General features: G+C 53.3%; 9 protein-coding genes across 9 annotated transcripts; 4 read left to right on the forward strand and 5 right to left on the reverse strand.

Moving 5' to 3' along the window:
* Nucleotides 1–56: 56 nt before the first annotated feature.
* BU26DRAFT_526728 (uncharacterized protein) lies at nucleotides 57–2,074 on the reverse strand (the record flags this gene model as incomplete). The annotated part of the gene is made up of 4 exons (XM_033830721.1): nucleotides 57–330; nucleotides 367–1,514; nucleotides 1,631–1,893; nucleotides 1,981–2,074. 4 exons carry the CDS (start codon nucleotides 2,072–2,074, stop codon nucleotides 57–59), a joined length of 1,779 nt encoding a protein of 592 aa, XP_033691273.1.
* Nucleotides 2,075–3,921: 1,847 nt separating this feature from the next.
* On the forward strand, nucleotides 3,922–5,408 carry BU26DRAFT_18055 (extracellular dioxygenase-like protein). The gene is made up of 3 exons (XM_033820380.1): nucleotides 3,922–4,318; nucleotides 4,373–4,824; nucleotides 4,876–5,408. The coding sequence occupies exons 1-3, from the start codon at nucleotides 4,069–4,071 to the stop codon at nucleotides 5,311–5,313; spliced, it is 1,140 nt and encodes a 379-aa protein (XP_033691274.1). The 5' UTR covers nucleotides 3,922–4,068; the 3' UTR covers nucleotides 5,314–5,408.
* On the reverse strand, nucleotides 5,408–6,044 carry BU26DRAFT_18079 (uncharacterized protein). The gene has a single exon (XM_033820385.1). It carries the CDS (start codon nucleotides 5,947–5,949, stop codon nucleotides 5,503–5,505), a length of 447 nt encoding a protein of 148 aa, XP_033691275.1. The 5' UTR covers nucleotides 5,950–6,044; the 3' UTR covers nucleotides 5,408–5,502.
* Nucleotides 6,045–6,693: 649 nt separating this feature from the next.
* Nucleotides 6,694–8,606, reverse strand: BU26DRAFT_598994 (uncharacterized protein; the record flags this gene model as incomplete). Its single annotated transcript, XM_033835067.1, has 3 exons — nucleotides 6,694–7,465; nucleotides 7,528–8,458; nucleotides 8,570–8,606. 3 exons carry the CDS (start codon nucleotides 8,604–8,606, stop codon nucleotides 6,694–6,696), a joined length of 1,740 nt encoding a protein of 579 aa, XP_033691276.1.
* A 774-nt stretch (nucleotides 8,607–9,380) lies between these two features.
* BU26DRAFT_545644 (uncharacterized protein) lies at nucleotides 9,381–10,255 on the forward strand. Its single transcript, XM_033831797.1, has 3 exons — nucleotides 9,381–9,688; nucleotides 9,744–9,808; nucleotides 9,857–10,255. The coding sequence occupies exons 1-3, from the start codon at nucleotides 9,430–9,432 to the stop codon at nucleotides 10,199–10,201; spliced, it is 669 nt and encodes a 222-aa protein (XP_033691277.1). The 5' UTR covers nucleotides 9,381–9,429; the 3' UTR covers nucleotides 10,202–10,255.
* Nucleotides 10,256–11,011: 756 nt separating this feature from the next.
* On the reverse strand, nucleotides 11,012–14,567 carry BU26DRAFT_513107 (uncharacterized protein). The gene has a single exon (XM_033827549.1). It carries the CDS (start codon nucleotides 14,474–14,476, stop codon nucleotides 11,408–11,410), a length of 3,069 nt encoding a protein of 1,022 aa, XP_033691278.1. The 5' UTR covers nucleotides 14,477–14,567; the 3' UTR covers nucleotides 11,012–11,407.
* Nucleotides 14,568–14,648: 81 nt separating this feature from the next.
* Nucleotides 14,649–15,753, forward strand: BU26DRAFT_513108 (uncharacterized protein). Its single transcript, XM_033827550.1, has one exon. It carries the CDS (start codon nucleotides 14,755–14,757, stop codon nucleotides 15,415–15,417), a length of 663 nt encoding a protein of 220 aa, XP_033691279.1. The 5' UTR covers nucleotides 14,649–14,754; the 3' UTR covers nucleotides 15,418–15,753.
* Nucleotides 15,754–15,879: 126 nt separating this feature from the next.
* BU26DRAFT_526731 (uncharacterized protein) lies at nucleotides 15,880–17,066 on the reverse strand (the record flags this gene model as incomplete). Its single annotated transcript, XM_033830722.1, has 2 exons — nucleotides 15,880–16,804; nucleotides 16,855–17,066. 2 exons carry the CDS (start codon nucleotides 17,064–17,066, stop codon nucleotides 15,880–15,882), a joined length of 1,137 nt encoding a protein of 378 aa, XP_033691280.1.
* Nucleotides 17,067–18,005: 939 nt separating this feature from the next.
* BU26DRAFT_415777 (uncharacterized protein) lies at nucleotides 18,006–20,743 on the forward strand (the record flags this gene model as incomplete). Its single annotated transcript, XM_033823129.1, has 4 exons — nucleotides 18,006–18,065; nucleotides 18,113–18,960; nucleotides 19,013–19,153; nucleotides 19,204–20,743. 4 exons carry the CDS (start codon nucleotides 18,006–18,008, stop codon nucleotides 20,741–20,743), a joined length of 2,589 nt encoding a protein of 862 aa, XP_033691281.1.
* Nucleotides 20,744–24,686: the final 3,943 nt, after the last annotated feature.

A 24,686-nucleotide genomic window follows, 5' to 3' on the forward strand; every position in this document is an offset into this window, starting at 1 on the left:
GATATGTGGTCGAAGAGGCGCGCGCAGCGAAGATCGAAGGAATATCGAGGTTAGAGTTAAACGAGTGTAATGTCCTCAATTCGCGAATCGTCCCATCGTTCACCTCTCATGACGCCGTGGATGTACGCAGGTCCAATGAGCCTGTAGTTGGGGCCAGTCCTCCTCACAATGAAAGGAGTTCGTAAGCCAGCTATTAGAGCGAAATGGTCGCCCAGTTCGGACCAGCGGGGACCAATCCCCATGTACCCATCCCTAGTTGTGAAGAATGTCCTGTGGTAGGTGTTCAGAGCGATATCGTGTTGAAGTCTAGCTACTTGGGGGTTGTAAACTCTGAGGAAAAGGCGTATCTTCAGATCATCCACCCACTCTTCTACGTTAGCGCTGCCTCCGAAGAGGTCTATGTAATCGCTCTTTATCGGCTCATACGCGGCCCTGGTCTGAACATCCCTATGGAGTGTTTCGAGATCGACATAATTGTTCGGAAAGTTTGCGGTCACAATGGAGATCCACTTCGAGAATGTCGTATATGCAAACGCGGTTGGAGTCCAGTCCTTGTCATCACCGAAGCCGGCACTTTGAGTCACCGTACGGTAAAATGCTTCTAATGGAGTTTCGCCCGTCGGATATGTATCGAGTCGCGTGCTGGATCTAACCCATGCTTGTAGTGTCCGAACCAACTCGATTACGGCTGCATACCGTTCATCAATATTTTTCATATTGACCCTTGCGTTGTACCCACGTCGGAAATTTGGGGTGCAGGATGAGGTGGAAATAGCCAAGTCGCAAAGTTCGTCGATTAGAACCCCGGAGACCGTCAGGTTGGTACCATTGAACGAATACTGAGGTTCGCGCGAGTCCGACGCAAAGCAACGGTCAGAATAGATGGGCAGAATGTAAGCCGAGTTACTCCAATCCGGAACCCACGAAGGCAAACTAGGGATGAGAGACGGTAGACATACTTGGTACAAGATGGTTAACGACCGCTCGTCGCGTATGGCTGCTTGCGTTATGTCTGTATATATTTGTTGCACTGTTTGGCGGTAGTCCACTTGAGGAAGGCCAGAAATCCGTAGGTATTGGAAGATGCCGTACAATCCGTACACTTTGTCTCTCGAATCCGACGACAATTTCTGTCGCACAACTCTAAGAGCAGTGGAGACAGCGGAACCTCGATGGGAATCAGGACGCAAGAGATTCTCAAGCAAGCGATAGCAATCCGTCTCATAATAGAAAGAAGCCGGACTAGATAGGGAGTTCCCATCTAACCCCGCGATTTGGTGGTGTTCGTGCACTTCCTGAAGGATTCGAAGGGCTTCCACAAAGCTGGACCACCACAGGTATTTGGATCCACTGACTATGACCGCTTCTCTCTCTAGGACTAGTTCTTGAATGGGCCACGTGCGATGGAACCATGGGAAATGAAGAATGTCCATGATGAAATTGATATCAACCGCGTCATTGAGACCACGGCATTCGCAAATCTTGGCTTTGAGAATGAGCGCTTCTCTCGTTGACTTTTGGGAGGTCCGCAAGGCTTACCATTAAAGAGATCGAGCGGCTCTTTTAGCTCGCGCACCATTGAGTCGTGGAAAATGCTAGGCGGGTCATGTCGTTCCAAGATGGCCACTACTTCCGATAAGAAATCGAAAGTGGTGTTGACCTCATAGGATCCTTCGCCCAACCATACCCAAACTCTTTCCGCTTCGCGATATATGGAGCGCATCCTGGGAACCTGCACGTTCTTCTCCGAGACCGAAGTCTGATCGATGCAGATAGAATCAATCCATAAAACTCCGACAGAGCTTTTGCCTTGTAAAGCTCGTAGAATGGACACTACGTTTGGCGTAACGTGAAGTGGTTGGCCGTTGCATATGATCGTTGAATCCGGCTTCTCTTGACCCTAGCCGTACGATATAGCCTCGAAATGAGGAGGCAAGTCCAAATTCGCCTCGAATAAAGCGATTTTGATTGTATCGGGACCGCCAGAGGGACAAGGCTGAGACGGGTTGAAGCGGAGAAGGCGAAACGAAGACTCTGACGCGAGTGGTTCGTAACTGTAGCTAGCGGACTCCATGGCGGAAGTATCGATAGACGCCCTAGAGCTAGGAATGTAACAGCATAGAGTAGTACATTGATGTTGAGCGGGAATGTTCACTTGGTGGCTCAAGGCAGAAGCTCTTCAGCACGCATTGGTGTTCTCGTGTTGCATCTTGGCTTAGTTGTGGCTGGCCGTCAGCCTTGCCACACCCACACGTTCACGCCTACGGAAAAGGCGCGTCGAGATATGGCCGACCCGTGAAGGCATTCGATAGGGTTCTTCGGAGAAACATGTGCGATGGAGGAAATGATCGAGCTTGGAAGTGGCGGCCCTCTTTTGACTCGTGCAAGTTTTTGCGCTATCCCCGGAAAGGACTAGGGTATGATCAGCCTCCACCCTTGAAGAGTTCATGAATAACTTCACGTACAGTTGTGCTTAAAAAGGTCTTAGAGGGTGCACAATTTAGCATGGCGGGCATCCCACCATACAGGAAGTGTTAGGACGTTGTTGTTCAGCATACCCGTTCAAAAGGAGACATCCTTCACTTGGTTCCTTTTTTGGGGATCCTATCTGCCGATTGAAAGAAGCCCTAAGTATACATTCTCGAAGCCGGCGATGATCCTGAGACGAAGAGATAAGAATCCTTCTTCCAGTCTAAGCTGTGCACGAATGGAATGTCAATTCTAAACTGACCCCTAAACATGGCGGGGCTTTCGCGGAAGGAGCCTGTGGGTATCCTCGAAGATTGTGCCTCGGTGCATGCGGTACGCTAATGTATACACTTCCCTTCCACGCAGGCTCAGAGGGCATAGACATGGAGAGGCAGGAGTGTCGACTAGAGCTATAGCCAAGAGAGGCCTCGCTCTGTCTAGGTCTTCCTCGACCGCCTAGGACACACCATGTGAGACCTTTAGGAAATTGAAAATCTGCAATCTCCTGCATCAAAGACTCCGTTCGAGAAATGTTCCGGCTCCGCAGAGCCCAAAGGCACCCTGGGCCTTCTGCACGTGAAAACACCTTGTCCGAGAAGGAATCTCTATCCGTGAACAAGCTGCTGCACCATCGAGATCTCATGTCGAACGTCATTCCCTCCCCCGGCCAGCATCAAGCCGCCCAATCTAAACCAACCCTCCACTTCCCCAGCCGCCGCATACGCACGACGTAGCTGCGCTTTTGGGCGTCGTCCTCGTTTCTAATATGGGAACGGACCTTCTCCACATTGGCTCTTCAAGCCTCCACATTGGATGAGGCTGAAGAAAGTATTGGCAGTGGAGACAAGCACAGGCGCCTCGAGCTTAATCCCAACGTCCCCACCTTGCGCAAACGCAAGCTTTCGAATCACGCTCCCTTCATTACACACGCGTCGTCTTGGCTTTCACATTCCCAACGGGCTGAGCGGAAACAAATCCGTAGTTCAAAGGAGACTGGCAATGCAAAGAAGCTGATTGGATTCATGTGTGAAAGCGTCGTCAGGCATGAGCGCGCGCGCCGGCGGATTTCCTCTAAACGGGGTAACTCCGGCATCGCGACGCGTGGCTTCACAAAATCGCCGACAGGAGGTGGGTGCGGGCCGGTAGCTTTGTTTGAGCTTTCCCTTGTCGATCTTTGTAAAGGCTGTGCGATGATTCGTGGGACTAGTTTGACGCCTGCGGCGCCTCAGGGATTTGCCTGGTGTGTCTTGCTCTGCCAAGAGGCGTGAAACGAAACGGCGTAGGTGACGAGCGTGTAAACACATGCATACGTGCGGTGCTGAATGGTATCCAGGTATGGCAGAATAATGAGAGGGGATACTGCCAAGTCGGTGGACGAACAGTTTGGAATGGCTGATTGCGTATACTCCCAGGGCTGACGACAGGCGACCACTGCAACGGGACTTCCTTGAGCTTCGAACAGCATCTCGAAGTATATAAGAGGTCGAAGATGGCGGTGCTTTCGATCACCACCCACCGCAGTCAATCACTCTTCGTCCCAGTTCTTGTTCTTCAGCTGCTCATTGCTCTTGTTTCCCGTCACTGTCATCAGCTGTCAAGATGAAGTCTTCCATTGTCTCTGCTATCCTCGGAGCTTCTCTGCTTGCTCAGCAGAGCGTTGCTCATCCAGGCGAAAGCCGCGCTGAGCTGCAGAAGGAGGTGGAAGAACGCTCCACGTACCTGAGCACACACAAAAGATCGCTCGCTCACTGCGCGGATGCGCTCAAGGCTCGGGGTAACGATGTCGCTATGCACGCTCGCCGAAGCGCTATGGTTGAGAAGCTGCGCAAGAAGCGATCTATTAGCCAGGGTAAGTGTTGCGAGACTGATATCTTGATTTACCCCTCGCTAATCACTTCTATAGACAAGCCTTACCTCCGCGCTCGCGATATCGACGAAGTCCTCGCCACCGACCACCATTCCAACCTGACCGGCATCACGCCCGACACTGACCCGTCAGTCCTTTTCGCCGGGAACAACAGCTGCATCCTCACTCCAGAGGTCACACAAGGCCCATATTGGGTCTCGGGTGAACTTGTTCGCGAGGACATCACCGAGGACCAGGAAGGTGTTGCGTTGACTCTCGACATTCAAATCATCGACGTAAACACCTGCGAGCCCGTGCCGCAAGCCTATCTAGAGATTTGGCACTGCAACTCGACTGGTGTCTATGGCGGTGTGGTGGCGAGCGGTAACGGCAACTCGAATGTGTCGGACAATCTTAACGCTACCTTCCTGCGTGGTGTTCAGCCGTCTGACGATAGTGGTGTCGTTACGTTCGATACTCTCGTCCCTGGGCATTACACTGGTCGCACTGTAACGTCCTCCATTTTCTAGCCATCCAGCACTCCTGCTAATGCGTTGCAGAACCACATCCACGTCATGAGCCATCTCAATGCAACCCTCAACTCGAACAACACCATCTCCGGTGGTGCCATCACCCACGTCGGCCAAATTTTCTTCGATCAATCAATGATCTCGCTCGTCGAGGCGACTGCGCCGTACTCCAGCAACACGCAAGACCTGACTACCAACGAAGAGGATGGCATCATGTCCCAGGAATCCGAGGGCTATGATCCTGTTATGGAATACGTTTTGCTGGGCGATGATGTCTCCGAGGGCGTCTTTGGTTGGATCGCATTCGGCATGGACTCGTCTGTGGCTTATAACATCACAGCCGCAGCCACTTTGACGGAGAATGGTGGCGTTGCCAATCCGAATGCTGGCGCTGGTATGGGTGGTGGTGCGCCGCCATCCGGTGCTGTGCCGTCTGGCATTGCGCCGACTGCTGCGCCGTCTTCTTAAGCTGGGTGAGATGGGGAAGATGAGCGGTACAGACTGGTTGCGAAACGAGCATTGGGCGCGGCGCACTGGGTGAACTTCTCCAACTGTAGCCACTCGTTTGGGTGCAAAAATCCGGCTTTTGACTGTATATATTGAATATCATGATATGCCCACGATTGTTGAAATACCCACTTCTCTTCCATTCCCTCTTTATGCCTGCATCCTCTCCACCTCCAGTCTCTTGAGTCCATGGAACAAGCTTCCGAATGAGTTCACCCTCGCTTCGTTCTTCTCCTCCTCTTTCCTCTCCCGTAGCATCGCCGCCTTTACGTCTGCTCCAGATTTCCTCCCCAGTTCTTCTCTCTTCAGTATAGCCCGGGCTTCCTCAAAGCCACCAATATCCCGAACGTTGGTATACCCCAATCCCCGCAGCGTCTGCAGCGCGATATTCGATCGTCGTCCCGAGCGACAGTATAACGTTATCGCATATGATTTCCGCACATGTATGCCGAGCGCGGCGTAAACTTGTGGTAGTTGCTCGATGAGCTGGTACTCGATGTTCATAGCATCGTAGAGGTCGCTTGAAAGAGCGCCGGTCGCGAATTCGGCGGGCGTGCGAACGTCGATTAGGATTTCTTGCGGAATTGATCGTGCCATCGCGAGAGCTGCAGTGTCAATTGCAGGCGTAGGGATGCGTTGTAGTCCATTTTTGCTGCTGCGTGGGTGAGTTTTGCTGGTGGCGATTGCGCCATTTTGGTGGTGGGTGACGCGATTTTGGGTTCTTTGGCGGGAATCGGAGTTGGGCCAATTTTACGACAGCCTTCAATGGCTGCCTGGAACTTGCCTACTTAGGAAAGTACCGCTACATAGCTAAGAAGTGGAACTGCGGGATCGGTGTGCGCTTGAGGAGCAATTTTACATCGCATTTGCAAGAAAAATAAGGATACGGTGGCATGTGGTGGCCCAGTACTGTAACCCCCTGGAATCTTCAAAGTGGTTTTCGCGCGGGCTTGGTAGGAATCGACAGCTACGCATTCTCGCCCTATTTGAATGTTTCAGCCTTGTCCTCGCTCTTGCCTTGATACAGAGAATTTTTGCGTGGATAATGTTTTTGGCAGTGGCCACAGAAGCGGTCCATAGTAACTAAGACACTCTTTCACTGATTCCTGATATGAGATGGCAGATGGCTGAATGGGCTCCATTCGCATGCAAAAGGTTACTTATGTAAGGCAAATAATGCGCATGCTGCGCTATGATTACGGACGAACCGGGTCTGAGCCATATATAAGAGAGAGTGCGATGAAGAAGCCAATTATTATGCAAGACAAGTCTTTTTGCATATGCCAAGATTCCGACATTCCTACCAACAAACTACAGAAAACCTCGAAGAAACGGAGAGCCTCAGTAGCGGAGCCCTGTAGATTGGCCTTGTGGAGCGTGAAGACGAGTGTTGGAGCTTTCCAAAGCTGGCTGACTTCGAAGAGATGACTGACGATCTGGGACGGCGATTAAGCCTGGGGTGCTATTACGTTGACGAGGAGTACAAAAGGCGCCAATTTTCTTGACCATGGTGGCAAGGTGCCGGATGGTCGGCCATAAGACTTGCTCGACTATTCCTCTGCGAATCCAGGTGACGCGCTCCTTGAATCCCTCGTCCGTTCGCTGGATTGTCGCTTGGATAGGTTCCCACTTATCCTTGAGCCATCCCCAGGCCGACCGATAGCGTTTAGCGGTATCCTTGGCGAATGTCTTAAGGCCCTGTATAATGGCAACTCCGGTATTCTCGGTGGCGGTGCTAAGATTCAGGAGAATGGACTCCCCGTTCTTTTCCCAAGACGCTTTGGCCTTGAACAGAAGCGCGCAAGCAACATTGAGGGATGTGAGGATGCCGACAATGAGTGGAAGCAGCTGACTTGTGGAACTCAATGGAGACGCCGATAGGTCGATGTCGTTCTCGGAGATTGTGGCCTCGACGAACTTGATGACCGATGTCCCCACAAAGGCTGGAACTGCAGCGGCGATGTGCATTAAGATCGATACCAAGTAATAGTAAGATTCGAATATTGCTTTGTTGTCGTCATAGAACTTCTTGCGTCGTTTGTATTCCATGCTGGATAGCGATGTCAAGTCCTCTTTATCGACGGTGGTCTCCCGTGCCAGCCCAAGGTGGGTTCTAGCAGATTCCTGCTTGTGTTGTGTCAGTGCTGGAGGCAGTTCTCTTCCGAGAATTTGGACCTTGGCCGAGCTGGTTCTTCCCTCTCCTCGTCGTTGCGCTCCAAGTCCGCTACGAGTTTCTCCCTTTCCTTCTCCCGCATTTCCTTGAGCCAATTATGGACACCTCGGCGAATATAGAGAACAGATTTCTTTAACGTGTAGAGGGCAAACAAAATTGCCAAGACCGCACCGATCCTCATCAAAATGACCCATTTATGGCCATGGACGTCCACGTAGCGGTAGACGACATAGATTCGGACGGCGCACCCTGTCTTATATCCTTGATAGGCGCGCATGAAATAAAGCCAGGGTTGGAGTGCGAGATAGACAGTGTAGAGGAGTAGAAGCAGTCCCATGGAGAGATAGTCTTTTGCATACTCCTTTTCGTTTCCTGCTTCAATGAAGCTGCCGAAGATGGGAAGGCGGACCTTGCTCCTCAAGGCTTTGGCCATGCTCTTCCAAATCAAAGCTTTGAGCCAACCTTTCCAGAACGTCTTCCAAGTCGGTAGTTCTTGCTTCGAGCGCTGAATCCATGCTTCCTTCCACTCCGCCTTTTTGATAAAGCCGAACCGAAGAGGCCAAGATACGTAGAATGGCAGGATTAGGACAATGGAGGAGACAAGATACCATTCCAAAGCGGCCAGGCTGCCACGATTCGTGCTCAGGATTGTGGCGACCAGGACGGCAAATATGATGATATTGAAGCCGATTCGTAGTGCACGAAGCTCCTCTTTTAGACCCCAGATGTCTCCAAAAGTGCCGGCGATAAACTGTATGTAGAAGCTCCAGCGGACACCTCGGCCGTATAGATCTCCGTCACCGTAGAGGTGGCATGGCGCAATACTATGGACTGCTAGGGTGCCATTCGCGCTATACACGGTATCCTGTAGTGTTGGAGAGACAAGTAGCGCCCAAACACCGAATAGTAACGGCCATGAACAGGCACTCAGAGCTGTAGTCCGTGTCAGATCATCGGCAGGCAAGACCAATGGTAACGTACGGTGAAATGTCTGGTGTAACATGGGGCGAATCAGCGACTGAATGGCTAAAAAAAGTCACCCACGTTCGAAAGGCTGTTGAACCTGGCTGTTTGTCTCCATTGTGTCGCGGTACACTTTATAGAAGACGCGAATTCGTCCTGAGGGTCAGGCGATCTGGCGAAGACGAGCAGAAATGAGTGCCGAGGAAGGACCCGGAGGCGGCAGAGTTGAGAGACGGCCATGAAGTCATTGAGATCTCACGACATTGTCGCCGTGAGGGTGGTGCGGAGACGCCATATGGCTTGTGACAAGGACGAGTGAGGTTGAAGCTGAAACTTGACCGGGGTCGCTAGCGGCCCGCACCCTTAGCGTTTCGGCTAACTTGCGTCAACCACACGCCTGGTGTTGCGCCTCCCACCTCCACTACACTCCAGTCTGACACCTTTTTCGTACTTCAGCTCTCCCACCATGGCCCAGTTTGGCTTGATAGCGTGATGTGGCTATCCCAAAACTATCACTTCGATCCACGGAGCGCAAGGTCTTGTTCCGGCTCAATACTTAACCCCTCTCACAAAATCGTGCACTCATTCTCTGGCACCTAGTTTCTAGTTGTTTACCTGATTCTCTCGACATTCAAAAACACCTGGGGGTGAAGGATCGCTGACTCTCATTGAAATTGATTCTTGATTCACTGCGCCTTGGAACGCTTTTGGTCGATGAATCCAGCACTAGGCTGAGCGCACCACACCTCCAAGGGTAGACGACCTCAAGAGAATATAGGTCGAATGATTAAGCCTCAAGAAATCTCTTGCAGGTCGGGAGACCAGTTCGGCATCGTATGAGCATCATGGTGCTCGTTAAGATGAGATACGTCTTCATGCCTCGGGGGTTGCACTCGAGCACTGCAACCTACGCTTCTGAGATCGATCTTCTAGCTCACTGAATGCACAAGTCATTTCTTCTTGGTCTTCTCTTTGGGGCTGCCTATGGGAACTCGGACTCTCAATGGGTGAAGCACAGAAAGAGTCTTGGCTTGGCCAGGCGGGACGGCGGGTATTATCCTGAGGTTGCGATCTGTGAGACTGGTTCTTCCTGCGAGGAGGCTTGCGGCGAGAAGTACCGTCAGTGTCCTTCTAAGGATTCGATCTTACATTGTTACAAGCCTTCTGCCGGCGAAACCTGCTGTACTGGAGATACTGGAGGTAAGCCTTGTATTGACTGTCCAGGATATTGACCGCAGAAACTCATCCATCGCAGTTTCTTGCGAAGGGGGTTACTCTTGCGCATTCGACTCTGCGTCTGTTCCGCGATGCTGTCCTGAGGTAAGCTTCTCCTCGAACTCCTGGCTTACATTGCTGATCTCGCTATAGGGCATGGATCTCAATGCATGCGCTGTAGCCTTCAGCGCCGTAACCATGGCTTCCGCTCCTGCAACCCCCTCGCCTTCTTCCACTCCATCTCTCGAGCCGACAACGATGAGCAGCTCTTCGGGTGGTGTAGGCTACTCAATTATTCCAACCGAATCCCCATCAACAACCGGAACATCGTTAGCAACAATCACACGCGGTCCGTGGCTGAACGCTACCACAACTTGCGGATCATCAAATGGAAACGCTACCTCCTCCATAGAGATGTTTACTGGCGGGGTGCCGAGGATATATACAATGCCTGTCGCGCTGGGGATGGCTGCGCTCGGATTCGCCGCGTCAGTCTGATTGGGATGGTTTTGCAGCTTATCTGTTCCTACTACAGGCATGCGCCGCCGGTGGTCAATGATAATTTTAATCCTCATGTTCACGTATACGAGATGATAGCCTAGTTAACCGTGACGTTGAACCATATTTTCTACTTCCAAAACGAAACCTAAATATTTAAGTATTCTTCTGCGCACAACGGCCGGCAGCCATTCTATAGAGTCGGCTCTGATACAGAGTATCCGATGATACCACCTAACCGCAATACCATGAATTTTCTCATTTTCCTCAGTACATCCGAAAATCTCCCAAAAGGGTAGGTTTCCGACGGTGTCGATCACTGTAGAAATTTCGGCGGCTCTCGACCAACGATTTTCCAGCACGTACTAGAAACGCAATACCCCTACCTATGCATCGAATTTCAAGCTAGATATCGTCCTTACATGCCTACCTAGAGTACTGCAGAGCAATACTGATAATACAGCCTTTGGTGGAAGAAATTTCCTAGCAGGGTAGTTTCTTCGCAACCGTTGAAAGCTGCGGAAATTCGAACTTTCACGAAACCGAAAAGCTTTCACATCGTCCCTACGACCACCACCCACTTCCCTACTCCATTTTTGTAGTGCGAAACAGATATAGAGATTGCAGTTTAGAGCATCGTGAAGTGTGTTTCCCTATTTATTTGGGGGGAAAAGGGAGTTACTTAATAGGGCAAGTTGTTGAGAACCGTCGATTGCGGGGGCAACAGCACCCTGGAAACAGACATTCTTATCCACACGTGACCTAGTGAGAAGGAAAAAGTGTGGTGCCGATTGGCACTTTTTCAACGGCCCTTGTTCTCTCTACGTGCTAGAAACGGCGGGATTTGCGAGCAGAAACGAACTTGCGTTCCATTGGAATGAGAAAATGCTATGCGCTGAAAAGTCTATGGCAGGGGAAACCTCCTGGAGGCCAGGAGAAAAAGTGTAATGCACAGCGCCCATTTCTCCAACAAGTGGCCTAGGAAATCCTGAACGCCATGCATGCAGTACGCCTACCAAGCTATAACTGATACACCGATTGTGTACAATCCGTAACCTGCTACTACAATATGGAACTATACAATATGAACATGCTCCATCTCTTGCTCACTCCACAACAAGGCCTCATCGTGGATAACGAACTGGCCGCAAAACTACGCCTCGAACCCGGAGCCTAGGATCCCCTTTGCTTGCGGATGAGAGGCCTTTATCGTTTAATCAAGGGTTCTTCATCTTGCCGCCGCACGGACTTGAAGCCGGAGTCTTGGCCGAAATGCCCGAAATCGGAGAGCGGAAAGTCCTCTGGTACCAGGGGGGATTTGCTGTCGACGTTCTCCCCCGGGAGACTCGCAGGCTCGGACCAGGACAGCAAGGGATCCGCATCGCGCTCTTTGAGCTTCTGGTACTCTTCTTCCGAGATCCCACTGTCGACTTTTCGCCAAGGTACTGGCCGCACATCCGTCAGGAGTGCCTCTTTTTCCTTCGTCCGCGAACTCAGTGCAGGCCGGAGCACGGACGCGAACGTGGGAGTTCGGTTCGGATCACCGCCAGCATCTGAGGCGGAAGGCTTCGGGGAGAATAGCGGCGTAAATGCCGGGGCCTTCCACCTTTCCCTTCGCCGCTCAGCCTCTGTCTCCGCATTCTCCCTCTCCTTTCGTTCCTTCCTCAGCCGACTCCTCTCCAGCGCCAACATCAGCCTCTGCCGGAGATGCACTCGTGCTAGCGCTTGCAGCAACTTTGGATCAAGCTGCTGCTCATTATCCACGTGTTCCATGGTCTCTCCAATCTTCTCAACATGCTGCGCCTTCGCGTATCCCCTTAGTAGAACGCCGTAAGTAAATTGATCAGGCTCGACACCTCGAGCGCGCATGATCTCGAACACGCGTTCCGCTGCCTGCACCTGCGAAGACTTGAAGAAGGCTTGCATGAAGATGTTCCAGCTATAGACATTCGGGTGGGGTGAGTTGTCTGACATGTGGTTGATGAGCGCGGACGCGCTTGCAAACTGCTGTTTTTCACAGAAAGCGAGGAGAAAGGCGTTCCAGATCACTGGGTTCCGGGCCAGCTCGTTCAGAACGGGGTGATGGTTTTCCCTAACAAGACGTCGAAACTTGAGATACAGGCGCCACACTCGGGTGCTCCTCATGGTGAGTGCGTTACGAATCTCAGTCTGTAGCATAATGTAGAGAGCAACAGGCGGGGGCTCCATTGGTGCTAAGTCGATCGTGGCATGGTCCTGCGCCTCAGGCGCTTGCCTTGTCGGAAGTCCAGTCCAGAAGGGCTCCAGGGGCTCTGCCGAGAAGAAACGGCGATATGCTTGTAGGATCTTAGTGGAGTCTTGCTGGGAGGCGTCATCATTCCGACGATCGCAAACATAGAGATAATAAAGGTAGTCGGCCGCCAGCCAAGGATCTTTTAACTCTGTCGCAGCATTGGCGCAATACTCAGCAAAATCGTGGAACATCGCCGGATTGTTCGTCATCGTGCATCCATAGAGTAAGATGGAGAATGTGTGTTTATCCGGCTTTAGTCCATTCTCTTCGAGAGTGTTGTATACTCGAAACGCGGTACTGTAGTCGCCAGCCTCCATAGCGTTGTGCATGATAACGTTGTACAGCAAGATATCCAGCTTGACTCCTAGTTTCACGAACGCTGCCACAATGCCCGTTGTCTCATGGTATTTTCGAGACACGCTCATGCTCTTGCGAAGTATTAGCGCACAGGTCCACCGAAATCTCTCGCGGTTGACAATGGTGTGCCTCGCAACCGGATTCGCCGTCCTCTCCGCAATTGCCTTTAGACAAAGTAGAGCATATTCATGCTCACCCGCTTCGGCGAAGGCGTTGGCGTAATGCAAAATGGTGTCGTGAATGAGATACGTTTTTGATTCAACCAAAAGGTCGAAGATACGCTTGAGATCCGCGGCGTTGGCCAATCTAGCGATATTCATCAAGAGATCCTGCGAGCACACCTTGGGATGCCGGGCAAAGTGGCCGCGAAAGATATGGAAGAAGGTCGGCACGAGGTTTTCCTTGCTCCAAGAAAAATGTTCGTTTTTCCCATAAATATTTCCGGCGTGTATTCTCGCGAGGTGTCCCAGGGCGTCCGCGAGTATCTCGGGCTGCAAATTCTTAACGCATGGCTCGTGTTCGAGAGCTTGTATGAAAGATAAAGCATGGCTTGGTACACGGTCCAGGGCATATAGCAGCAATGCAGGCCACCAAGTCTCCCTTGAGTTTTCGTCAAAGTCCATCCAGTTTCTCCACATCTGCTCATCGCCCGGAGGCCCTACGTTATCGAAGAGCAGCGTCGCATACTGAATGCATTTCGGATGATGTTGCAATCGGAGCTTGTGGGCTTGCCTTCGGGCGCATGGATATACTCGCCGGTCTAAAGCACCGAAAGCTTTTGTCAGCAACCGGTAAGTCGTCGGCCCGGCCCCGCGCAGGTTTAGGTTGACCACAGCGGGCCTGTTTCGCGAGAAAAGGAATATTCGGCGTCGTAAAGACCGGTATCTGCCCTGTCGCATGAGAGACTTCCACTCGGTCGTCACTTCGTAGGAGAGCAGGTTGCTCATCCGTTTGCGATGTGAAAGTAGCGCCTTCTTGCGTCTCGCGGTGAGAAGCGCTCCAGAATCGGCACAATGTATGATCGTCCGAGGAGCCCGCTTCCTTCGTGCGGCCCGATGCTCGCTTGCGACTTTCCTGAAGGTACTCTCTGATTCCTCGGTCCTAACGACAGTGTGACCGTCACTTTCTACTCTCCTCATATTGCTTTTCAATTCTTCCTTATCATGGGGTTGTATTTCGACGGGATCGTCGTTTGCGGCCATCCAACTTCCAACCTCCAAGCCTTTAGAACTATAGCTTCGCATTTGGTGCCGAGTGAAGGAGAATATGTCGGCGTAGCGCAGGCCTAGGAACATCTGTGCCGTATGGGTAGAAGAAGCGCTCCTGAGTGAGATCGAAGAACATGGTATGCGCGACAAGTTCGCCGTATTTCCTGGGTTACCAAACGTTGAGCAAGAGGCCGCAGCCCCGGATCCCCTACTCCAATAGATTTCTCGACCGTCACTCCGTGATGACCGTTTTACGTTCCAACTCGTCTTGCTGTCGCGGTTCTTCTCCTCTTGCTTTTCCTGTGTTGTGCCGACATCGCGTTGAGAGCTCGCTCGCGGAAAAGGAGATTCGGCGAAGACTCGAGGCGCGAGAAAGGGGAGGACGGGGAGTTCTGCGCTGGTGAAGCACCTGGCATTTGGGAGGCAAGCTCGGGGCATGGGCGGAGGGAACTGCTGCGGCCTTCATCAAGCCATGATGCGCGGGACCGGACGAAGGGTGGATGGATGGTCCATCGCGAGAAAAAGTTCGGTTATGTGGCTGGTAGTTACATGCGCCACAGTGATCGACACCTAGCTTTTATTTGCGGAGTGCAGCTTCAACCTCAAGAGCACAGCGGAGTTCTGGGAATCTAAGGCAAGAAGACCTCGCAGAGGCTACATTCCAAAACGAGCCCATATACTCAAACCAAAACATCTGTCGAACGCAAACAGCCATCATGTCCTCCCACGAGACCCTTTCCGCCGCCGCCAACGACCGCAAAGCCCGCCTCGCCCAACTCAAGTCCCTAAAACGCAAACAAGCACCCGACTCCTCCGACCTACCTGTAGCCTCCGCGCTAGAAGATGGCCCCTCGCTTACCCCTTCCACCGCCCTTACCTCCACAAAATCGCCCTCACCCTCCGAAGATCGCGCCATCGCGAAAGCCTACCTCAGCGGGCGCAACTACGACCCCGAAACGCGCAACGTCAAGCTCGGCTTTGAAGCGACGCCTATTGCCGACCCAACCAACACCCTCGAATACAAAGCCGAGCAGCTGGCGCTAGAAACTCGGAAAAAGCAGGAGGAAGAGAAGATAGCGGACCAGCCGCTCGACCTGTTCAAGTTGCAGCCTAAGAAGCCGAATTGGGATCTAAAGAGGGACCTGCAGGAGAAGATGAGGGGGCTGGATGTCCAGACTGAGAATGCGATTGCGAAGCTGGTGAGAGAGAGGGTGGAGGCGCAGAGGAAGGAGAGGCAGGCAGAGGAAGGAAGGAATGGAGACGGGGAGGGACAGGAGGTCGGGATGGGTGGCAGTGAGCTGGTGGAGGCAATGCACCTGAAGGAGCGGGAGGAAGAGGAGGAGAGGAAACGGGACGTGGCGGATGAGGACGTCAGTTGAAGCGTGGTGGGCCGACTGGCTTTCATAGCCTCAGGTCAATCTTGGACACGGGCAGGCTTTAAGACACCCAGGAACATGCGGGGCTCCGCGCGCGCAAGAAGCATGCTAGAACGCGCGGATTGGAGGGAGGCTGAAGGCCTTAATTGAATCACATTCAAATGCGCACAGAATGTTTCAGAGGACACTACAATTGTGTCATTCTTCGCAGGGTATCTAGATAGCCACGATAAAACAAGACTGTCCGAGCCTTGAACGCTTTTGTCTCTCGTTCTCCATAGCGACCTCCGCTAAGCAGCGAAAGCCAAGCCATTAAACTTCTAAAGCAATGTCAACCTTCATCCTCTTCCTTGTACTGTGTGCAAAGGAACCGGGCTCTTCAATTCCTTCGACTGCATGTCCATATCGTGCGCGATCTCGAGACCAGCTGCGCGACAATCCTGCTGCGATACTGCAGGAAAATCTTCATCGACCCGCTTGCATTGCCCGCGTCATAGCCACTCGCTTACTGTAAGGACTCAGGCTGCGCTCTCTCTGAAGAGGTGGCTGGGGCGGCGGGCCATTCCTGGCAGTCCGCTCCGGGCGTCGGTCGCCAAATCGATGATATCGTTCAGAATAGGCGCTGCCCACAGCCGGCACGCCATCTCTCTTTTTGTACGGGCTCGGTGACCTCACATGGCGTCTCCTGGAGTAAGCGCTCGGACTTTGACGACCTTGGTATGGAGACCTTGACCGCGACTTGGAGGGAGAAAGGCGAGGGCCTGTAGGCGAGGGTCCCCAATGCCTCTTTGGACCGCCTCCCGATCGTGCCTCGCCATTCCGCGACATATTGTGGTCCTCTGAAGTATCCATTCTGTTGAGACTTCTCGAAGGTGACCCAGAGGATGAAAGCCGCGGAGCTCCACGCTTGCCGTATGTCTCCCTGCTCCTGCTGCGTGACCTCGGTCGGCCTCTTCCTCTACTATAGCTCCTGCTCCTTGACCTCTTTCGTACGGCTGCTCTGTGCCCACCATGCGACATGTCCATGTGGCTTGATCGCGACCTGGTCCTACGTCGACCCCTCTCCGCGGGGCTGAACGAGCTCATCCGCCGCCGTGTGTTACGCTCTACCACCTGGGGCGAGTGGACCGATTCCGAAGAAACTGAACGTCGTGGCCGCTTTCCCAGCATGTCTCCTCCGCGTAGCGATGGCTTCCCGTTCTCGATGCGCTTCGGTGACCGCGAGCGAGAAGGCGAACGGTTCGTCGAAATGGTGGATACGGAGTCGGAGTCAGAAAAGTAGGATGACACCGATCGAGAGCGTTTGCGGGCGGGGCTGTCATCATCACGGCCAGACTTCCTTCCACGCTCCTCCTCTTTCTTCGCTAGAATTTCGTCGGCAACGCCCTTTCTGTGCAAGCCTTAGCTGATGAATAGTGTGGTGAAGGGATATCTACTCACTTTCGCAGAAGATCATTGGGGACTTCTGTGCTCAGTTTTGGCTTCAACTGAGGGTTTAGGAGCTGCTGGGTGCGCGAAGGCCGCGATTTGTAGGGCCGTTCCTGAGCCGAGACTTTGCATTCGTAGCTATAGTGGCCTCTTTTCAGACACTTCTGGCAGAGGATGTTTGCTGTGGCCTTGGAGCGGCCGCCGTATCCTGGGCCGCGGTACATGGTGTGGTCGTAGAGGTGCGCAGTTGTCAAGCTGAGCTCGGCGAAGAATAATGCCTTCAGCTCGGATTCTTGCGGCAATAGAGGATCGCGACGAGTTCCAGGTATTGATGAAGGTGAGAATTCGAATGAGAGACGGAGCTGCAAGGTGGCCTGGTCCGGGAGCGCACCGTCAGTAACACCGCCGCACAACCAAGTGAGTCTGCGTTTGATACCAGCGACGGCCTGCTGCGCAAGCAGGGGCGAGGAATGGGGCTGGTGCACGTGATAGGAGCTTTTCCATGGCTGGTCGCTCTTTCCCAGCGCCTCACGCCAAGGCTCGGATCGGAGAAATATCGCGCACGAGCCTCCTCCCAGAAAGACTCCCACCCTCATCATCGTCGCCTGGCTCCACGAGCCTTCACCCCGCCCGCCAGCCTTGCGCCCACTGCAACGCGCTCCCCTTCATCTCAAAAAGGCCAATTCACCATCACCCGCCCGTTTTCCCCTGCGCACCCTGCCGCCGGTGCCGGGCCGCTCCACTTTCACCAGGCGCACCGTCGCAAGGCTCTCGCATTATCACGTCTCTGCTTCGCCTAACCTCCGTCACCCCACACCAGGCTCGAATGTCGACACTCCATCATGTCCAGCTTTCTGGCCTTGGTATCTACTACTTTCCTTGAGCACCCCATTTCCTGAGGCATCGCCCCATCGGTTCGATTTCTTTCCTTTCGGTCGAGACGACCCATTTGCGGCTTTACGGCGTTAGGCTTGGTGAATTCTTCGACCCCGAAGGTAGGCTCCGCCCTTCAACTGATTTCTGCGGTGCCTGCCAGCACATCTCCAACTGCCATTTGCCTGCCTTACCTACAGACGAGTGCCTGTCTCAGATCAGGCGCGAGCGATTCCGGTCGCGTCCAACTTCTTATATCAGCAACATAGTCTGAGCGTCGACTCGCTACGATGGCCTCGACGACTGCGGTCCCTACGGAGCAAGCCCAGACGAGGCCTTCCTTTGCCAAGGTGAGTTCAACAGGTGACAACAGAGGTCAATATACTGACCAGTCCAGGTCGCGGCGTCTGCATTAAAACCACAACATATCAAAGAATCTGCACCCAGCGTGAAGCCGCCTGTCGCGACCCCTCATCCCTCCCCTCATTTGCAGAATCCAAACCGCCCAGGCCCCGCTAATGGCGAGGCGCCAGCGGTCCACGTCGAGCATCACGGCGAGGAAAACGGTACGGAGGAGAAAGCTGGTAACACAGCTACCCGCACTGGACAATGGGCCAGCTCCGCTGGAGTGGAGACGGCTCTTCAGAAGGAAACCAAGGAAGAGGAAGTGGAGAAGGCGCGTCCTCCTATCACCTTGGTCAAATTCACGGCTGCCGAGGACGGCACAACGCAACTGTCTTCGTCTGATGGCTCCGCTAAGCCTCCAAGTCTCGACGGAAAGAGTATTGCATCGGGGACCACCTTTGCTCTTGATGAAAAGGAATCCATTCGCCCCGACGACAGCGCCAGCCTTCGAGCGGTTGAGGAAGAAGATGTGGCGTCCCCGCCTGATTCTGTAGCTGCCGGATCGCGTGTGGGCTCTGACAGCGGCGCACGTGCTTTCCGTGACCAGCTGCGCGAAATTGCCGTCATGGGCCCGCAGCCACAGCGAGGTGTGCCACCCGGACGCTTCCCTAACCCAACCGCCAATGGGCCTCCCACCCTCTACGACCCCAATCAGCCTCCAAATAGCATGGGAAGACCGATGTCTCAACCTTTGGTCAATGGCATGCCACCAGGAGCAGGCCCGCAGAGTCTGCCTGCGATTCCAGATGAGAAGCTCATCGAAGCGCTACAGTCCCCTCGAGATCGACTCTTTGTAGTCAAGATCGAGCAGGACTTCATTGACTTCATCAAGGATTCTCGGTATGCTTTATCCTTCATTATTGTGCAAGATTACCTTCGCTAACGACACCAGTGAAAACGAGTACTGCCTACCGAACTGTAATACGTTCTACAGGATGCTTGCCCATCGCCTCGCTGACTATTACCTCCTCGGTCATGTAGTTGATTCTACTATGACTGGAGTGAGAATCACGAGGACTCCTTACTGTAGAATGTAAGTATACTCTCTCTCTCTTGCGGATCTTCGCTAATGATACCGTGCAGTCCTCCCCCACTTTCACAAATGGTGGATGCATCGAAGAGTGCAAACACCCCTCCCGTCGATCTTCCCGCTCGCAAGATTATGCGCCGCGGTGATGATGGCAAGTCAGGAACTAACACCACAGCTAATTCCGAGAATCCGTCCAAGACTACGTCTGAGGCAGGTGGCAGCGACGGTGGCAATGACAACACCGGCAACAAAGCAAAAGACAAGTCCGCAATGACGCGAGAAGAACGCGAGGCCAGGTATCGAGAGGCCCGTCAGCGAATCTTTGGTAGCGCTGAGAGTGAGGAGAACGAGTCCACTGAAGCCATTGGATCTGGGGAAGAGAAGAATACGTCAAGGTCGAGCTCTGCTTCCGGCAAGAAGAAGAGCAAAAAACAGCGCAACTTCGACGATGACGGATTCGAAGCACGGTCCCGCTTCAATGCCTACTATACGGGGCCGTATCCCGCTTCTGGCTATAGCGGAGACGGCACCGTGTATTTCAGCGGCTTCCCGGGGCCGGTGCCAACCTCGCAATACACGTCTATGGATTACTCCCCTCCTCCGACGTACAGCAATGCGTATCCGGGCATGATGCCTCAAGAGACCCAATCCCAGTACGGATGGCCCAGCCAGCAATACCATCCGTCTAGTGGTCCGACGATGTACCCGGGCTATGCGCCAATGCAGAATGGATACGACCTCTCTACTGACTTTCAGCGAGGTATGCAGTCTTTCCAGTCAGCGGGCATGCCCTCTCAGATGACGCCAAAGATGGCGAATGTACCGATGGCGGGTTATTCAGAGTCGTACCAACCTCCACCTCAGCACATGGCGATGAATCCAGGGTGGTCCCCAATGAACCAACAGCCTCAGTATCCTATGGCCCAAGGTCCATTCGCTCCAAACGGTCCGGGCAATCGACCCATGTCCGCTCCTATCCAAGGTCCAATGCCAGGAACCTACCCTTATGGCCAATTCCCACCTCCTACGTATAATGGCAAACCCAACCGCAACCAGCACCCAATTCCCGGCAGCTACCAGCGCCCACAGTTCAATCCGCAGAGCCAGGCCTTTGTTCCTGGTGGTCGCAACATGCCGTTCCAGGTGCAGCCAAACGTTCCTGGGATGCCGCCTCAGGGAATGAATGGCTATGGTAATTTCCAGATGTCGGCCGGCGCTCAAATGCATCCCCAGATGCCGGTGCCTAGCCCACCAACTGGTACTCCACAAACATTCGGTTCACCTCGAGTCATGCATAACAGCATTCCGATGCCTGCCAGGCCCACCAATTCGAACTCATCTCCGTCGTCTCAGCCTACGCCGTCCTCTCAAGGTTCTCAGCAGAGCAGCATAGCCAAGTATGGAACGCCGGCTCATCTTCCGGCTAGGCCTCCGCCGCCGCAACCACAACAACAAGCGCCGAAGCTGAATCTACCCGGACATAACTTCCCTGTCTCTCGCGTAGCCAGCAATCCGACACCAGGATACGTTAGCAGTACCCCTCAGATAGCATCTATGCGCGGCGGCGGTGGTCCGAATACTAACACCAACTAATGCCTTCATGAACCCAGAAAATGACTACGTGGCTCTTTGCATAGCGACGGTGCTCGTGTTTTACCTCATGCGTGTTTCTGCGGTGGGCTATGGACGGATTGGCGGTTCGGCGTCGAGGGGGCACCCGGGCAAGCCTCTGATTTTTGCATCTTATGGGTGTGATGGAGTTCTCGTCGCGGTCCCTTTCCCGCTTCTCCTTGGTCTATGAGGGCTCTTGAAAAGTCTCCTCGTCGCGGTCTGGGTAGGCTCCGTGTTATGTAGGTTTCGACTAATAGAAGATACGGAATTCCACTCAAGTTCTCTATGAGTTGTGACCGCGTGAGAATGGCAGAGATGAAGTAAGGACAGACCATTGAGTATGAGTAAGCACGTACTCTTAAGGAGAAGTGCTCGGGTAAATGCTTCACTACTGTTCTTGATTCAAGAATTACGTAGCTTCTCCGTTCCAGAGCGTATGCCAGTTTGCGATGTCTTTTCCCGGATGGTAAGCAAATTGCTCCCCTGAGCAGTTTTTCTACGCCTTTTTACACGCCTTCAACTTGATCAGATAGTGTCATCTAGTGATATCCCGCAAGCGAGTCGACCTCTATTGGGGTAGTCGTATTGATTATTATGGTCGTCGTGCATTAACATCCACTGATATTCGGTGAAGCACTAATGTCGTATCCTACTACGAAGGGATGAGGGGAGAACATGCTCTATTCGCCTTTGACCAGTGATATTCGGTAAAGAGCCAGTCCGCTGTCCCTGCGCTGCGGAGTGTTACTGCGGGGTATTTGGGACCTGCAGCTCCATCTGCAAAGGACCCCAAACCACGCATACTTCTCTACATACCCCTGTTAATCCGAATAAGGAATCTCTCGTCCCGTCTCGTCGCGTCCCGTCCCGTCTCGTCCCGTCCCGTCTCGTCCCGAGAACTTGATCTTGCTGCCCGCCTTCAATCCTTTCTTTCACTCTCCGACTGCCGGGGACTGCTACTGCAAGCTTTCCGGTCTCTGCAGCCTCGAACGCGAAGTGTAGGGTAGCCTTACACGGCCGGACCGTAAATAATCCGGAGCTTTATCCCTCGACGCCCTTGGGTTGATCATTTGCTAATACTACGAGCCAGTGACAATCCACAAAGGGCCGGTACATTGCCCAAGCGCGAAGAAGTGTTACTGCAAGGTATTTGGCCTCCGTCACCTCGAATACAACCATCCCATATCCGTCACACTGCCGGCCGGTGCCGTCACCAAGACTTCTGGTGTAGTTCCGATACGCAGAGTGTACGAATGGCGTCACTGAGCAAGCGCTCTTCTCTTGAGCATTAGCAATGCATATCCAAGAAGCGGGCAATGAAGACGACCATCACGTGAGGGACTCTGGCTGCGCTGTGAGCGATGGATCGATCCTGAAGGTGCATGGCCGGGATCTTGCTGGCAACCGTTGGAGACCAGGCTCGACTCACCTGCAGGGGGCTCTCTCGAACGCGACGTCCAGCTTAGGCTCGTTGTATACATAATAAGCTTATTGCTCTACATGCGTTTAGGGAAGCCTCTCCGGAACGTGCGCTGCATCCTACGGTGCATTCTACGGAACGTGCGCTGCATCCTGCGGCTGGTGCTGGTCGCAGTACCGCTGCCAAGATAAGCGCAATGTTGCGGATTACGGACGTTCATAGGTTGAAAGGCGGGGTGCATGCCGCCCGCGTCGATACTTGTGCATTGAGGCTTTGCACGCGTGTACCTAGGTAGCCAATGATCCGTCCCCAGATAGGCCAAGCTCTCCGGTCCGTGAGGCATTAGTGTACGCATCGCGGGTTAGAGCTGTCAGTTGTCATATCTGTATCATTTTGTCATTTGTCTCCTCGGTACCTATCCGTACCCACCTTTGCGTGTATAAAGCAGCCGCCCTCCCTAGGCATTCGACACATTATCCAGATCGATTCGTCCACGCTTGCTGAGCTTCCACTCTTTGGCGTTGACACTTCCAAAGCCCCATCGGCACGAGCTCTCGCTACCACGGGATCACCACGCCTCAGCCTGATCCACCCCGCCTCACTTCAGCCTCGCCGAGGGCACATCCACCCATAGGATCCCTTCTTTGACTATGTCGACGTCGAACGATCCTACCGACGCTGCGCTTCTTGTGGCGTTCGGCATCTTCACCCTTATGGCCACAATAGTGAGTTTTCACTATAGGGATTCTCTCGGTTCCCTATTCTGTCGTACTCTAATTCGTGCGTGGTGTCGTCGCCGTAAGTCTGGATGGCTTCCAACTTCGCTCTTTTGCTGAAATAAGCTAGGTGGAGAGATTGGTGTTGAAGCCGGGCTCGGGGATGATGCTGTTATTGAATTGCAACCCACACCACCCTTCCCGTTGTATTTCGACGTCTCAACCAGTGGATCCAATTCCGAAGGATCAGTCTATGAAACCGACGAACAGCATAGGCAAGACGAGGGGCAATGACCACCACAAGCCTTTCAAAGAGATGGATTTATCATGAATCATGGAGCTTCTGAACGGCCGCCTTCAAGATCTCGGAGAATATGCCCATCAGTTGCGACTTGAAGTATTGCCGGTGAGAAGAACTCCATGCTCGAGAACCTAGGCGATGGCGGAATGTATCGCGATGAGGGATCCCCTCGGGGCAGGCGCCTTAAGCCAGTGTCCCATGATGTATACTTCAACCACGGTGTGTATGCTCTAAGATAGCGGTTAGCTATTACGTACACTGCGTGTTTTCCTACTTCCCCAGACCATGCCTGCGCAGCAACCGAGCAGACCGAGTGTCTCCTGTTCTATGTTTCCGCGCACGGGGGCACTCAGACAGAATGACTCCGTTATATCAGCTAAGACAGGGTTGGACGAACGAAAATTCTTCTGTGCGGTGGGCTATTTCGATTCATCAATTTACATGCATGTTTTTTAGTATCCTCTCCTCCCCAATTCTTCTCGCTGCTTCCTGCGACTTGGTATAAGTGTTGAACTGGCTTACCCTTCCCACTGCAGGCCTCGCATATGTGCGATCATTTGCGGAAAGCCCTCATATAAGCGCACTAGGCACGGCCTGTTGGAATGCCGTTCTCTCCGCTCGGATATGTGGGGACGCAGCTGGTAACAGATGAGCAATGCGGTTGGACTGAGATGAATACCAGCACGCGAATCTCGGAGCTCTCAAGAACCCCGGATTTTAGCCCGAGTCGTGATCCGCAATCGTGTCTTCGAGATGCAGCCGCAGCCCCGAGGTCGAAAAGATCGCCTTGTCAGAGGTTGCTTTGCTCGGTGCGCATTCAAGCCCGAGCTTTCGCTCACAAGCTGCGGGATCCACATCGCACTCCACGCATCGCCCTTCGCATAGGAACATGTTTCTGCTGAGAGCTGGGTTTCAATGGGGTCACTCGGCGTCAGCTCACCGGTCAAGGCTGCGCTCCTCCTCCGCGCTTGACCAATAGGTTGAGCCACTACCTGCCGGAGCTTCCCTACGAGTCCCGCGATAGATCTACGGCACAATTTGGGGACAGTTTGGCGGGACGAAGTGGAGCTTTTGTGCAATCATATCGGGCAGACCTAAGCCCGGTTACAAGGAGGCAGCGTGACCGACCAGGAATGTCATCCAGCTTACCGATAACTGCGTTCCTTTTGGCGACCAGCTTCAGCCCCGTGGGCAACTTAGATAGAAGGCGAGCCGCGGATCGCTGTAGCACAACGGCAGAAACCTCGATACATGCCGGATGAGGATATCAAACGCCTCAAAAGATGTAAAAGTCTTCACGCTTAGAGCACGATGCACTTTGGATCCCTCAACAAGCCCCTGCCTCCCTCCACCTTCATTACAAAGGTTTTCAAGCCTCCCGAAACGCCAGACGCGTGGCTACCCTCCCGCTTAACATATTGGCAGACGTTCATGACTCTCTATCCCCAGGGCCGTAACGAATTCCTTTTCAATGGAACGCTTTGGTCA

Source organism: Trematosphaeria pertusa (assembly GCF_010094035.1).
Source record: "Trematosphaeria pertusa strain CBS 122368 unplaced genomic scaffold BU26scaffold_1, whole genome shotgun sequence".
Classification (NCBI taxonomy): Eukaryota; Fungi; Ascomycota; class Dothideomycetes; order Pleosporales; family Trematosphaeriaceae; genus Trematosphaeria; species Trematosphaeria pertusa.